The sequence below is a fragment of the Antrostomus carolinensis genome, unplaced genomic scaffold (genome assembly GCF_000700745.2).
Source record: "Antrostomus carolinensis isolate BGI_N321 unplaced genomic scaffold, ASM70074v2 scaffold1547, whole genome shotgun sequence".
Classification (NCBI taxonomy): Eukaryota; Metazoa; Chordata; class Aves; order Caprimulgiformes; family Caprimulgidae; genus Antrostomus; species Antrostomus carolinensis.
Window position 1 is genome coordinate 1 of NW_010326411.1, and position 14586 is coordinate 14586.

The window sequence follows — 14586 nt, forward strand, 5'->3', positions numbered from 1 at the left end:
ATAATAATAATAATAATATTTTTTACAAAAAATTAAAAGAAGAGATGAACCTGGGTATTCTTTCTGCTTTGCTTCTGAGAAGCCATCCGGGCCATGCGCGCGGACTCATGGCCTTCTGATTGATTTGCACTTGCAGCTCCACTTCCGTATTCCTGAGAGACCAAAAAAATTGCAACGGTAACTGGAAAGGGACTTGGGAACTTCTGCAGACAAATCTGAGAAGTTACACTGCAATGCTGTGCTACCTTCTATTGTGAATGACCAGTGGCTCACAACTGCACGTGTTATTCTTGTGGAGAGCAGGAAAGACAGTTCTGCAGCTCAACAATTACCCTAAACTTACCACGCAGTTTTCACTGCTATGAAGGCATCTACATGGACTTCAATTTTTTTTTCAGTGAATTTATAACTGATGTTCTAAAAATTTAATCTTAGACACAATTCTTAAAAATACAGCAGCAGTTCCTTGACTGTAACTTGAAAACATATTCATAAGTTCAACATTTTTAACTCAGGCACTTCCATGTAATTTACCTCTTTAGACTGGTCTCTTTCTGAAGCCTCTCCAGCCAGCTCAACAGCACTGTCACTCTGCAGGTTTTCTTGCCCAGTCTGTCCTTGTGTTTCATGCTCCATTCTTTCCTCAGGCTCAGGGATCTGTTCATCCATCTCTGAATTATCTTTACCCTCTTCCTCCTGAAAGAATATCAGTTTATTTTAACATTCTAAAAATCACTGGGAAGTGGGTACTACTGAAAGCCATTTAAAGAATAATACAATCATCAGGCACAGTCAACATGGGAAAAGGGAAGGTCCTGTTTAATGGATTTGATATTCTTATGTGAAAAGGTCACCTGCCCCATGGATGAGTACAAGGCAGTGGATGTAGTTTTTCTGGATTTTTAGTAAGGCTTTTGATACTGTCCCTCACAGCATCCTTCTGGACAAGCTGTCCAGCTGTGGGATGAGCAGGCTCTCAGTGCACTGGGTAAAGAACTGGCTGAAGGGCAGGGCTCAAAGGGTTGTAGTGAATGGGGCTACATCTGAATGGTGACCAGTCACCAGTGGTGTTCCTCAGGGTTCAATTCTAGGGCCAGTCCTGTTCAATGTGTTTATCAATGATGCAAGAGTTAAATACACCATTAGCAAGTTTGCTGATGATACCAAACTGGGAGGTGCTGTTGACTCTTTCAAGGGACAAGAAGCCTTGCAGAGGGATCTAGATATAGATTGGAGCATTGGGAAATGATTACTGGGGTGCACAAGTACAGATGCTGGATTCTGCACCTAGAAGGGAGTAACGCTGGGCACAATTATAAACTGTGAGCCTGTCGTTGTTTAAGTGGCATTTGGACAAGGCCCTTAACAACATGCTTTAAAACTTTTGGTCAGCCCTGAAGTGGTCAGGCAGTTGGACTAGATGATCAGGGTAGGTCCCTTCCAGCTGAAATATTCTTCTGTATTCTCACAGGCAGCTAAGAAGGTATCAGGAATACAGATAACAGAAATACACCAGTTTAATAGTAAGCACATCTCGTTATCTTGGTGAAAATTCTCATAACATGACACCTAGTCAATGTCAAATTTGTTTCAGAGTATCATAGAACACACCAATTTCTTAAGTCTTTTATAAGGTAATTAAAAAATAAATAAATAAATAAATAAAAATCAAGCTTTCATTTATTGCTCTCTACCTGAGGTTGAAGGCCTTGGTCAGCAGCAGGGATTCCCTTATCTTCAGCAGATTCATTTTTTTCCTCATCAGGTGGTTGTGATTCTTCCTCTTCTTCTGCTGCATCCTCAGTGTTCCCTTCACTTTCTTCTTGATCATCAGCATCTTTATCCCCTTCATCTTCCTTTTCTTCCTTATGTTCAGAAATGCCTTCTTCTTCAGCTGGTTCTGCATCTTGGTCATCTCTTTCTGTCTCACCAGTATCCTCTTCATTCTGTTCTTCTGTCTTCTCTGCCTCAGTTAAATCAACAGGTTTCTCATCTACTTCAAAAGCATTCTCTTCTTCTGGATTTAAAAAAAAAAAAATCAGAAAGGTATACAAAACTCAACGAAGTACAGACAGTGAGTAGTACAGATACTGCCCAGCCTATAAAGAAAAAAATCTTGAAGAAAATACTGAGAATTCTATTCATAGAATCTATGATTTTCTATAGCAGATAATTCTTTAAGTCACAATTGGCTTGTAATGGCAGCAGGATGAATTCCTGTTAACTTCCTTTAACCCAATATCCTTGGGAGTCAGTTGGCATTGAGTACAAATGCTTATAAGTATCATAGAAAAAATTGAAACCACAAAAGTAACTGGACAATTAAATAAGGAACTTCTAGCATAAGTTATGGTGTATCACTTGGACAACATGACAAAGCCTGCTCCACAGTGTGTGTGAAAGGGAACTAAATAAAGGAAAATGCTGTAATGTCAAGTTTTTATCTGGCCTGCATTTGGTATCTTGGTATTTTGATACACAGAACTGAATTTGCAGCTTCTTGTTATACACAATCCCACCACCATCTCTCTTCTTTCTATAGAGAGAAAGAAGCTCATTATCTCACTGTTCACCCCCTGTTTCCATTTGGCTTTCCATCTAGGAATCTGTAGAGATATTTTCAGCTGTACCTTCATCTTCTCCTTCCTCATCACTCTTCTCATCATTCTCCAGGTTCAAATTATCAGGAAGGTCCAAAGGTTCAACTTCAGGCTCCTTTTCTTGCTGGCCATGATAAGGATCTACTTCGTTCTCATCATACTCACGCTGTCAGCAAAAGAATGGGAGGAAAAAAATAACAGGTACATAGTAAGTGGGAGGAAAGGCAAAGATGAGAAATAAGATGCTGTTGAATTCTCTAGGACACAAAAATACTGGATACAATATTACATTCTGATCAGTGAAAAATTAATTTCCAGCGGTACACATCCTCGTGTATGAAGAGCAGAAAAAGATTAATTTTGGCAAATACATTTACATAAACTGGTACTTCTTAAAAACAGCATGTTTTGTGTTCAGAATCCAATTTTCCTACTTGAAAGATTCTGAGCAGGGTCTGCACTCTTGCAGATGGTAAATGCACTCTCGCATACTATGCAGAATATTCAAACATACTGTATAAAGATTTTTGGGATGAGTCCCGGTGACTTAAAGTGTTTCTGTTGCTAAACACAACAGAACAAGAATTTTTAAGCTTTGTCCATCAAAACATCAATTCAGTGTAAAGCCTGTTTTGGCAGCCATTACTAGTCTGGTTAGTGCAATTTTTTTCTGGATTAGGGATCAGAAAATAAACATATAATATAATAAATACAATACAGTTTACTTCTAGCTCTAAAATGAACTAACTTTTTTCAGTGCACCTCACTATTAAATAAAGAGCATTTCAAATTCTCAGAAACACATGGTATGAGCAACAGAATATGGTTTAACAGCAAGAGACTCTATGTAGTCCAAATAATTTTTACCTCGTCAATTTGTTCATGGATTTTCTCTTTGTTTCCACTGTCGTCGTCTTGTTGCTCTTTTTCCTCATCCTTGGGAGGCTGTTTTTTATTATCCTTGTTTCCGGTGCCCAAATTGTCATCCTTTGCAACAAGCTCTGAATCCTCCTATTAATCAACAAATTCAAGAGAAATTATGCTACCTGCTTCTCAAAGTCTGAGTGACAAGATATTGTCTCCTACAGAAAAATAAATAGCTTGTGATATACTCAAACTATCCCTTTCCAAAACCAAGAGCTATGCAAGGGAGTTCAGGGTCTAGGTCCATCAAGTTAAGAGAGTTTAATTCCTTTTATATTCTTCTTCCCACCCCTTTTCTCTTTACCTCATCCATTCCTGGTCCACTTTCTTCTGGTTTACTACTGGCATCATCATCATCATCATCATCATCTTCATCTCCCCAGAGCCTCTCATCCAGTTTATCATCAGCTTCAGCATTATCAAGATTTCCCATCTGTTTATCCAGCTCCTCCTCTTCATCTGAGTTTTCCTCATTTTCTGTGTACAGTTCAGAATGTATTTCAGTACAGGAAAGATAAAGCTAACTTTTTTGTTAACTTCAGAAACAACCAAGCAGACACACTGAGCACCTTTATTTCATCACCCCGTGCAGTTAATTGAGCGATGCAGGAGAAGATACACATTCACACCCAGAAGAGCAGGGTCCTAATTATGTGGTTCGGAGTGTTCTCTTGGATGTACAGATACACAAAGCGTTCTCTCCCTCAGACTAAAAAGTCCCAGGTGCAAAACTTGGATGATTTAAACTCATTCCTTACCCTCTCCATCCTCCATTTGCAAAACTTTTTGGTATTTCTAGGAGGGGTAAGGTCCATTCCACTTTATCTGTTTATTTTTTTGTGAATTTCCCTTCTTATGCAGATGAACTTCCCCCTCCCCCCAAGAGACAGGAAGGTAGATTAACACTCCCATAATTTATAAGATACATTAGTTTCAGATGTTCAAGCTGTTACCATTATAAGTAAAGAACTGCTTCCTTTTGGGTGAGTAGCAACTTGAATTAATCTACAAAATGTTGCTATTTTTTCCACTTTAAAAAGGTAAAGTTAAATTATTTTAATCGCTTAAAGTCAGCAATAGCTTCATTAGTCACATTTTGAAGTAAACTACAGCCATATTCTCAAGTATTCTGTTGATCTTCAACAGCTCCACAAAATGAGTGGCTAATTTTAAAATGCAACTATAGGTCAGCTCTAACAGGAAGAAAGAATCAGCTCCCTTCATTTCAAAGCCATCACACTGAAAGGAAAGGGACGGTATTTTCTTTGTACACTTCTTAGCATTCATATTAATACTTCTTAGTATTCATATACAAATGGCACTGCTCTGCTGTTGAACACTGACTTTTCAGTATATCACAGAATCATAGAATGGTTTGGATTGGAAGGGACCTTAAAGATCATCTAGTTCCAACCCCCCTGCCATCAGCAGGGACACCATATGCTTCATTATATAAAAGTATCAACCATTATTGTATTCTTTCTTATAAGTTTGCCATAGTGGAAGGACCAAACCTTTTTTCTCCTGTTCTCCATCATGCATTTTTCCTTCAAAGTCTTCTGACATTTCAATGGCATTGTCTTCTCCTTCAATGTCTGGTTTAGAATCTTGATCTTCCTTTTCCTTCTCTTCACCCTTTTGAAAACTGTCTTCTATCTGAATTATTGGTAAAGTCAAAAATTACAATGGATCTTGCCTATACATTAAAGTTTACCTAAAGTACCACAATATTTATTATAAGCTTATATGCAAAGATGAAAGTCAACCTAAGTAGGAGCCTGAAGGTTTCTTTTACCTGAATCATCCAAAACATGGATTCCAAGAGCTTTTTCAGCTTTACTGGAATTAAACAAGAACAACCCCAAACACTTGCCTGATCTTCACTTTCTATTTTGTCGCTCACGTCCTTCTTGCCTTCTCCATCTCCAATTCCTCCATCCTCATAATCATGAAACTGTGTTGCTCCCTCTCCAGCTTCATCTTCAAGTAATTCTTTTGGCAGACAAAACCCCTACAAAGGTAAACAAACTCAAAACTTTCTGTAGCAGTAAGTACATCTTTCAGCTTAGTTTCTACTTAAGACTTCATATACATTAAATATACGCTTAACATATATCCACTGTTATCTCTAATAACTTACCTTCTGGGCAAGCTCTGTAAAAATGCTAGTTAGAACTGAAAGCAACTTTCCAGTACTCCTGTGAGACGCCAGTGAAACAGTGAGGTAGAACAGGATAAGGTCTGAATACTTGCAGAGCATGGGCTTCAGACGCACCAGCAAATAACAGGACTGGTTGAAGAACTGCAGTTAAAACCAAAGAACAGCTGTCAAACATCATTACGTAGATACTGAGATGCACCTCAGAGAGGGTGATTAGAGAGAGACTGAGAACAGATGCTCAAACCAGAAATAGCAGTAGGTGAGTTTAAAGACAATTTCTAAAGTTTCCAGAGCTTTTTCTAGGTTTTCACAGAAACTATAACTTTTCCTTCTTACTAAAGGAACATCTGGCTTTTGCACTACAGAAGAGTACCTATAGTTGGCCTTAATTTCTCACATGCTTCTGCTTCTTGGGTATCAGGCAAGAAGCAGCAATGCACAATTGACCACCAAAGTTCACAGTTCCAAACCTTTTAAGACCCCTAATCAAAAATCCTTAAGAAGAACAATTTTACCTTATGTTTATCTGAAGTGTAATTTTCCCCATAGGATTTCAAGCTCTCCAGGAGTTCTGAAACTGCTGAAATTGTTTTCTGTACATGCAAAGAATCCATATCAGCAGAGAGATCTTCATCCAAAAGCTTAGTAATATGTCCTGCTTTAATCACATCAAAGGAGGCTGCATCTTCTTTGTTTGAAATACAGAAAACAATATGGAAATCAAGTCAGACATTATAAAAATGCTATCAGAAGTAATCTAGATTCTATGTATTTAAAAAGACAAGTTCTATTAAAATGGCAATTTACTTGTGTATTGGTACCTCCACTAGACACACAGTTTAAGGAATTTTTAGATTTGTGTAGTTTAAATTCTCCTTCTCCCCCCTTAAGTAAATTAACAACCTTACCATTTTCCTCTGGAGATTTTTCTTCTTCTTTTCCATCCTCCTGTTTTCTCTCTACCAAACACTGGATGGCATAGAGAACAACACGGATGACCGTTTCCACTTTTGCCGAGAAGTGCTCCACAAACTCTTCATCTGACTGTTGATTTCCTTTCAGACCACAACACAGGCAGTTGTACACAGAAACACATTAAATTACAGGTTACTATGTTTCACCTATGCAAGGAGCATGATAAACACTATGCAATTTTTACTACATAGTTCTACTAAAATCTCCTTATTAATCCTGACCTACAACTATGATGTAAGATCTGTCATCAACAATGACTAGGGGGAAAAAATATTATTGTATGAATTAAATCTGGACAAAATTTTGCAAGTTTGAATTTCATCAGGTGTTTCTGGATATCCAAATGAACGTGGAGCCATCTTCTGCAATTATCAGACTAGTGAATTCTTACATCTTTATCTAAATTACAAAACAGGCAGAGAAGAATTGACCTTACCATTGCAATTTGACATGGAAGCAAGAAGCTGTGTTCTCCAGGCTGTGAAATCTGTAGATGTATTATTAACAACTTCCTGCATGTACTTTAGGCTCTTGATCAGGGCTATCTGCTTTGCAGTTTGCCCGTCTTCCCCATTTGGAAGAAACAGGGACTCTATGCCTTGTAGCTGAACTGAGACTTCCAGCAAACAACTCATAGCTGATGTGCAAACTTCAAAATCTCTCCTGCAACAAGAAATACCATAATTCTGAAAGAAGAACAAACAGTTCCATTTAAGATTAAACCTTTTCTTGGGGCACAGATGAGTGGGAGGCAGCTGATCTCCATCATGAACTTACCAAATAAAAAGTCAGACAACAAGCAGATGTGCCACTTATACTCACAGTTTCAAGCACAGAGAAAATGAAAGGATTATTATTACTATTATAAAGTAGACTACATATTTCTATTAAAATCAAAATTTCTTCATTAAATTGACAGTTGAAACTCACCTCACTAATTAAGGAGCTATGGGGATGAAATCCCAGGAGACCAAAGACAAACTGAGAACCTGAGATGGTCCAATTCTTTTCTGACTTGTCAGGGGAGTGGGAGAAGACATACACATTTGTTTATAAAGCCAGGCATTGCATTTTGCAAGAAAAAATGGATGGAAACAAACTTCAAGAGCACCCGAACACACTTTTCAAGACATGCGTAGGCAACATTCTCAAGATGACTTCACACACCTTATATGAACATAAAACATACAGAGATTCAACTTCACGCACACGTAGAACTCACCAGGAATAAAACAAGGTCTCACATGACTGTTGCCTTATTTTGTCCACTTCAGCTTTCATTGCCTTCACATTTGCCAGCATCGCGGTCAATTGTGTAGCCAGCTGCAGCCACAACTGATCCTTATTTCGCATCCTGCATCCAGGAGGCAGTTGCTCAGTTGTTACTGGAGACAAGTATTTTAGCTCTGAAGGAATTAGGTCAGGTATTCCCGTAAAAACATTTCCCATTTCAGGTCCTGAATTCTGAAAAACGTTTGTTTTGACATCTGTCCTTTCACTGTCGCTGCACTTCGTTGACTCTTCCTTTGGGCAGCACTGTATAAACCAAGACAGCTCCTCCAGAAACATCATGCACTGCATGGAAAGTTGCTGCAGTTTGTCAGTCCAGTTTTGAATACTATCTTGAGGAGGAAATGCTACATTATATTCTCTGTCAGCAGTCAATCTAGAATCTATCTCTTCTATACAATTCAGGAAGTTCCTAGTTCAGAAGAAAGAAGGAAAAGTTATAATGACTGAGTTTTATGTTATACTTCCCTTTTAAAAGCTCAACCTTCAGACTAAATTCATGAAATATCTAGATAATACGGACTCCATGGAAGTAAAACTTTTTCTGGAAAAACTAAAATTATAGTCTTTTTTTTAAAAAAAAAAGTTTTGTTTAATTAGTGAATTATTCTCTCCATTGCATATGATTGAGTTGTCCTGAAAACAGGGCTTTGCAAGATCTCTCAGAATCTACACCATCTTTTCAAACAATCCTTAAACTCTGGCCTGATACTCAGATGTTGTTTGTTTTTCTCCATTATGAAAGCAAATTAGATTCTAACACACCTTCATTCATTCTCTGAGGTGCTGTGTGACAGTCAGCTCATAACAAACCATTCATCTGATTTTCAGTGAAAGTCACAGCAATGCAGATAAGTGTCTTAGGAGTCTTACTTTTCCTACAGCTGTAACGTTGAGGAGTTTGTGCTTTGGGCTTTTGTGTGTTCTGGTTTTTTTTGTTTGTTCATTTTGCCAAGTTTCCTAGGGCTAATATAAATTTTACACCAGTAATCTCCAGTCTGCATTTCCTTCCTTGTACAAAGGAAACAGCTCCTGACCTAATTTCAAAAAGTTTTATGGATTACATTAGTGATGAGCACAAATATGCTGAAGAACGGTGGAGTTTGCAGTGAAACTGGCGAATCAAGGAATGGAATGAAAACCACATCCAGTAAGAAAGCATTTTTTTTTTAATAGTTTTCCTTTTACAGTTTTGACACAAGGTGTCTCCCACCTTTCTAGAATTTTTCTTTGTAAGCTGTTGAGTTTTTTTAACTTTGGCTTAAAGTGCCATCCAGATCATTTATTTGCTCCAGATCAAACCAACAACTTGAACATAGCCAAAATTAACTTAGGCCGATACCAAATAACAGAGATTTGAAAATCTGTAGGTTTAACTGTGTAATTAACTACAGTAATTATTTCATGGTCTTCATGTATGCCTATGTTTTCCCAAATTATTTTGATTCCAAAATATTGGCTCCAATGCTAGGATAAACATACCTAAACCCTTTTCTGCCCCCTCCCCTCTGTCCTTTTAAAATGTTTTCTATCTAGTCTTAATTGTGGTGAGGAGAGAAACGGGTAAGTAAGGGGAAGAATTTTATTTTTTTCTACCTTGTTTTCCATCTTTCTTGATCTGAATTGCTTACTGTCAAACTCCTTGATAACATTTACATGTTGGAAAATGCAAAATACCTCAGTAAGACCCACTGTTCTGTCAATGCAGTAAGAGATCGTCTCTGTCTCACAAGCGTCTGCATAAGGTGTGCAGTGAACCCTTTGCACCGTTCAATGCTACCTAGTCCAATATCCTAAAGAAAACAGATACAGAAAAAGTAGGAGGGAACAGTTAGATGAGTAAGCAGACAACAACATTCTCTGTGCCTCCATTTCATTTCACTGAGCAGGCTGACAGGTTATGGTTGAATTGAACAAGTTTTAAAATGGAGACAAAAATTATATCTATTACAGTTTCCCTATTTTCATTTTTCTGCATCTTTCAGATACGCTGCATACAAATTTGATTTTCAGGCAACTTCTGCAACAACAGCCACATTAAACTGCATTCCACTGCAGCAATTCTTATCAGGTATTTAGTTCCAAGAGTAAAGCAACCTTATATAAGTGATGATTAAAATCTAGAGATACCAGTCTAAATTTTTACATTCATGACCTTGCTAAAGCCACTTCCACAATTCATTTTACCAGATTTACTGACAATTACTTTCACTCCTTTCATTAGGAGGGATCCCATCTTAAAGCTTAGAATAAGTGTTCACAACACAGAGCAAAACTGATCACAGCTACATTCCATTATTTACAGCCATTATCAGCTGTGATGTCTAACAAGATCATGTTGTGAAATTAGGAGCAGAGCACAGTGGGAGGAAGAGCATCTGGAAAAGATCCTTTCTTCCTGAAATACTGGAGAAGTGGTACTGATTTGGCAGAGCTCATTTGTTCCTTCTACTGATTTTAGGTCAATTTTTAATCAGGAAACTATATCAACTTTTTTTGTGTTAGACACAGGGTCCAGTTACGTCCGATTATAAATCTCAACTGATTTCTTTAACAAGCACCAATTAATTCAGGTTTTGTTTTCCCAACAAGTTTTGATTCAGCATTTTGGGAGTTTCCTTCATGCACAAAAAGGAGCAATTTGGGATCTGTTGGGATGAAAGATAATGTACACTGAACAGATCATTAACTTAGTTCACTAAACTGATACTGTCCATTCATAAAACAACAGGTTTTAAAATGCTGCATTCAGCGACTGGTCCCAAAATACCATATTTTGTATCCTATTACAGAGCATAGCATTATTTCACATCACCTTTTTACTACTAGAAAAATTCAGTCCAAGCTGGTAAAGTAAACTTAACAGAAGTAGGATTTCTATTTTCACTTGGATGTTTTTACCTTGGCAGGTGCTAACAATGCTGTCTGAAGTCTAGAGTGGCGTGCAAGTGACCGATAGAAGTACTTCTGGCATCCATCCCAGGCAGAAGAAATCTCTGTCAGCAACCTGACAGAACACAAAAGAAGTCTGATATTAGAGAAGTATATAATTTCAGTACCTCAGCACACTGGAACCATCAGGTCAGCTCTTCAGTCTAACAAATTTGCTTACTATTTGTTATTTTGTAAATCTATTGGTCTTGCAATTCTTCATTTTCTCCAGAAGTATTCTAGTCTTAAGAAAACATTTAATTTTAAAAATAAACTCTAAGGAAATCCTAAGTAATGGCAGCAAAATCCCCACCTTTGTCTATCATTTAACACATTTAACACTAAATCCAGCTTGATAGAGAAGCCTTTTATTTTGGCTATGATAAAAGATATTATAAACTAAACCCTTACATCTGAGGAGGACAATAACCAGCATGTCTCAATGACAAAAATTACTCGCTGCCAGAAAAACAAGAGAAACATCTGAAAGAACATCTTTCCTCTAGGTAAGTTTTTCCAGAAATGTCCACTTTGAAGTCTATGTATTTTCTCATTAAATATCCCGTTGTTCAATGAAGACAAAACAATTAATACCTATAAATGACAACTCTTCTTTAATAAAATCATTAGCAGTCTACATTCTAATATGATGCTAGCAAAGCATCCCAGGCAAAGCTGGATGGTGGAGGTTAACTGAAATCTAATTCACAAAAACAATGAAACTGAGGGGAGAGCTGTTAAAAGTGCAAATTAAAACAAAAAAACCCAACCTTGCTCAGTTGTGTGTACCAGGACAGCATGTACAGGATTTTCAAACTGACAAGTAATGGGAGGAAGGGGGAAGGGAATATGTAAAATCCTAAATGAATTAGAGTCCATAAATTCCAGTCTAAATCCACATGCAATAAATTCTATATATTACAGCTGCAATTCATACAATCTAAGGGTTAGAAATACTGTGTACATACATGGCATCCAGTTCAGGTGTACAGTTTACTACACTTAATGCACTACGCAAGTCCAGCGGACGTAGGTAGAGTACTTCATGATAGTCTTTTGAACGAGACCAAGCAAGACCTTTCCGGTACGACAAACCTGCAATGACATTTGAACACACATCCTTTTATGCCATCATTTTTTTCATATTAAAAATTTTACTCATACAGTTGGTGTTAAAATAGAAAATCTTCTGATGTCGGTTTTTTTTCCTGATACTGTCCGATTTTGACAAGTCTTTGAACATGCTGCAAGTTTTGTAATGTAGGAACACATCATAGCTTAGCTGTCTTCAGCTGAACATAGCTGAAGAACACAGCTGAAATAAGACAAACAGAGACCTGTGTGTATAAAAGAGGTTGGTGGTGGTAGCCAAGAGGGGGAAAAAAAAGCCTTGAACTTGTAAGGCAGGCTGCAGCCTGAGAAAGTTATAGCTATGTACTTTTAAAACTCAGTTTTAAGGCTATTATTTTAGCTATTTTAAAAACTGGATTAAACAAGCTTATTTGTCTCAAGCCAATTAAAACACTCCTTTCAAAGTATCCTGAAGGTAATCAGAACCTGTAAAAAATACTCATTAGCTATGTAGCTTATGTTGTAATTTTTCCAAATAAAATGGAGAACAAGTCTTAAGAGGAACAATTTTCACTGCTTTTGGTCCATTAAGAAAGCTGAGTTAGGGATCATCACCTCATTTTTAAGACATGAAAAGGCTGATGAATGAGGAAGGTAAAAGATATCACCTGAAATCAAAGACAGAGCCCAGTGAAGAATTAAAATCCCATGTGTTAATTAAATCATCACAGTATGCCATTCCTCCAGCAGAAACTTCACGGCAGCAATGGCAGATACTCCTTTGGCACCAGTGGGTGCAAGTAAAGCCAAACAAAGTAGAAGTGTGTGTGCTGGAATCCCACTTGTGGGATCTACCTGTGTTTCCAGTCATCTAAATACAAAAGGACCTTAATACTCTGGGAACAATCTACTGAGTACACACATCAACTCATTTAATTAGCATAAACTACAAACACTTGAACCTGCAACTGAAGCCTCTTCCCACCTCCTGGAAACCATTTAGGATGTTTTTGTTTTCATTTACGTGCCAAGTGACACTTTCAGTTAGCTTGTTATCAAAATCATGCCTCCTGGAAACCTTAACTTCATGTTTCCAAGCTTTTTTCTGCAACCATGAGGAACAGGAGTGGGGTTTTTTTGTTGTTTGTTTTGTTTGGTGGGTGGTTTGGGGTTTTTTTGACAAGTTCTTAGGATCACTGCAGGCCAGAAGCTATAGCTTTCAAGAGAAGCATCAAAACACCAGACTCTCTTCAAAAAAGAAGAAAAAAATTGGCAATGTCTACTTCTGCCTCTGACTTAGCAGAATGCTGTTGGATGGCTGTTTATTTAACAAGACTGCTTACTTCTGCTGGTTTCTAAACTGCTCAGTGATAAGAACACTTGAAGAATTTAACATAACACCAAAGGAAAAGGCAACAATTAATAGTTTGGGTAGGTCCTTTACCTTAACACTAGCAAGCGGAACAATGGAGACTGGGCTGCTGAACAGGGTGCCTTCAATGATTCCCATCAACAGACCATTCAGTCTCCATGGCTCAAGCACACCTCTGCCAGTCTGTCAATTGAGAGATAGGCTCTCATTCAAACGAGCTAACTTAACTTCAGTTCTGAATCAGAGATGGATAAAAGATAATGAGCTTCCCTCTTGTTTCTAAAAGCGGGGTAGAGACTTCTGACTGGAGATGAAGTAGGTTTCTGCTTCAGATAAGCTACTGTTGTACACCTAATGGAATGTAAGAAGATTTGAAAGGGCTAATACACCAGGCCCCATAGTCAGGAAAGATAAAGACAGACTTAAATGCTTCTACATTTTAGTGGCTCAATGACTTCAAGAACACAGTATCGTGGTGGGTTTAGACTTATCAGCAAAAAATGGCAAAATGGTTAAGAACTTTGTACTTTTAAACGAAGCACACTGTTATTCAAACCTCACCTGTTTTAGCAAGGCTTTTAAAGAGATCTGACAGAGCCCGCTGCTTCTGCATTTGAATATGCTTTGCCTCTGATTTCTGCTTCTCCTTATCTGCTGTCTGATCAAATGTTAAATTTTGTAGTTCAACTACAGAATCAATGATACCACCTGTACAGAAGACAGCAGGGAAAGGTAAGAGATGTTAAAATTTAACGTACACAGAGCAGCCACGGGGAGGTAAGTCTGCAAAGGGAACTACATATATACTACATATATTTTACACATATTTTACTGCATATATTTTACATATATACTACATATATTTTACACATATTTTACTGCATGTATTATACACTTTTTCCTGATTTGTTCCATTTATGTTGCAGAGGTGAATCATGGTATGGAAGTCACAAATACTTAACCTGTGAACTCGTCAAGATTTTCCACCAGACTTAAGAATGCATTATTTTCTGTAACTGCTGAACACATTTTCTTCATTTTTTTAGTAAGCTTAGGCAGACGGTACTGAAGAGATGCCGTATGAAACGTAATGCCATCCTGACATTCTTCTGGGAGTGCCCTCTGAGAAAAAAAAACATGAAAGAAACAGTCCATTTATACACACATACTCTCTGTCTTATTTGACCTTTAAGAATAAATCACTGCAAAAACATGGGCTAAATTCTGCATTCATCTAAAACTGCAGAACATGCCCATGTGAT

General features: G+C 37.6%; 1 protein-coding gene across 1 annotated transcript in view; it reads right to left on the reverse strand.

Annotated features, from left to right (window-relative positions):
- Nucleotides 1–50: 50 nt before the first annotated feature.
- The window catches only part of MDN1 (midasin AAA ATPase 1), a gene marked incomplete at both ends in the record, with an annotated part of 84617 nt that continues 70081 nt past the window's right edge, over nucleotides 51–14586 (reverse strand). Inside the window, 18 exons of the mRNA XM_029085850.1 lie at nucleotides 51–152; nucleotides 535–696; nucleotides 1695–2014; nucleotides 2631–2766; nucleotides 3468–3611; nucleotides 3829–4001; nucleotides 5039–5180; nucleotides 5398–5535; nucleotides 5665–5826; nucleotides 6201–6373; nucleotides 6594–6740; nucleotides 7097–7323; nucleotides 7883–8362; nucleotides 9628–9743; nucleotides 10852–10957; nucleotides 11850–11976; nucleotides 13886–14032; nucleotides 14287–14446. Of these exons, the coding sequence (XP_028941683.1) occupies nucleotides 51–152; nucleotides 535–696; nucleotides 1695–2014; nucleotides 2631–2766; nucleotides 3468–3611; nucleotides 3829–4001; nucleotides 5039–5180; nucleotides 5398–5535; nucleotides 5665–5826; nucleotides 6201–6373; nucleotides 6594–6740; nucleotides 7097–7323; nucleotides 7883–8362; nucleotides 9628–9743; nucleotides 10852–10957; nucleotides 11850–11976; nucleotides 13886–14032; nucleotides 14287–14446 (3162 nt within the window). The remainder of the gene's footprint in view (nucleotides 153–534; nucleotides 697–1694; nucleotides 2015–2630; nucleotides 2767–3467; nucleotides 3612–3828; nucleotides 4002–5038; nucleotides 5181–5397; nucleotides 5536–5664; nucleotides 5827–6200; nucleotides 6374–6593; nucleotides 6741–7096; nucleotides 7324–7882; nucleotides 8363–9627; nucleotides 9744–10851; nucleotides 10958–11849; nucleotides 11977–13885; nucleotides 14033–14286; nucleotides 14447–14586) is intronic.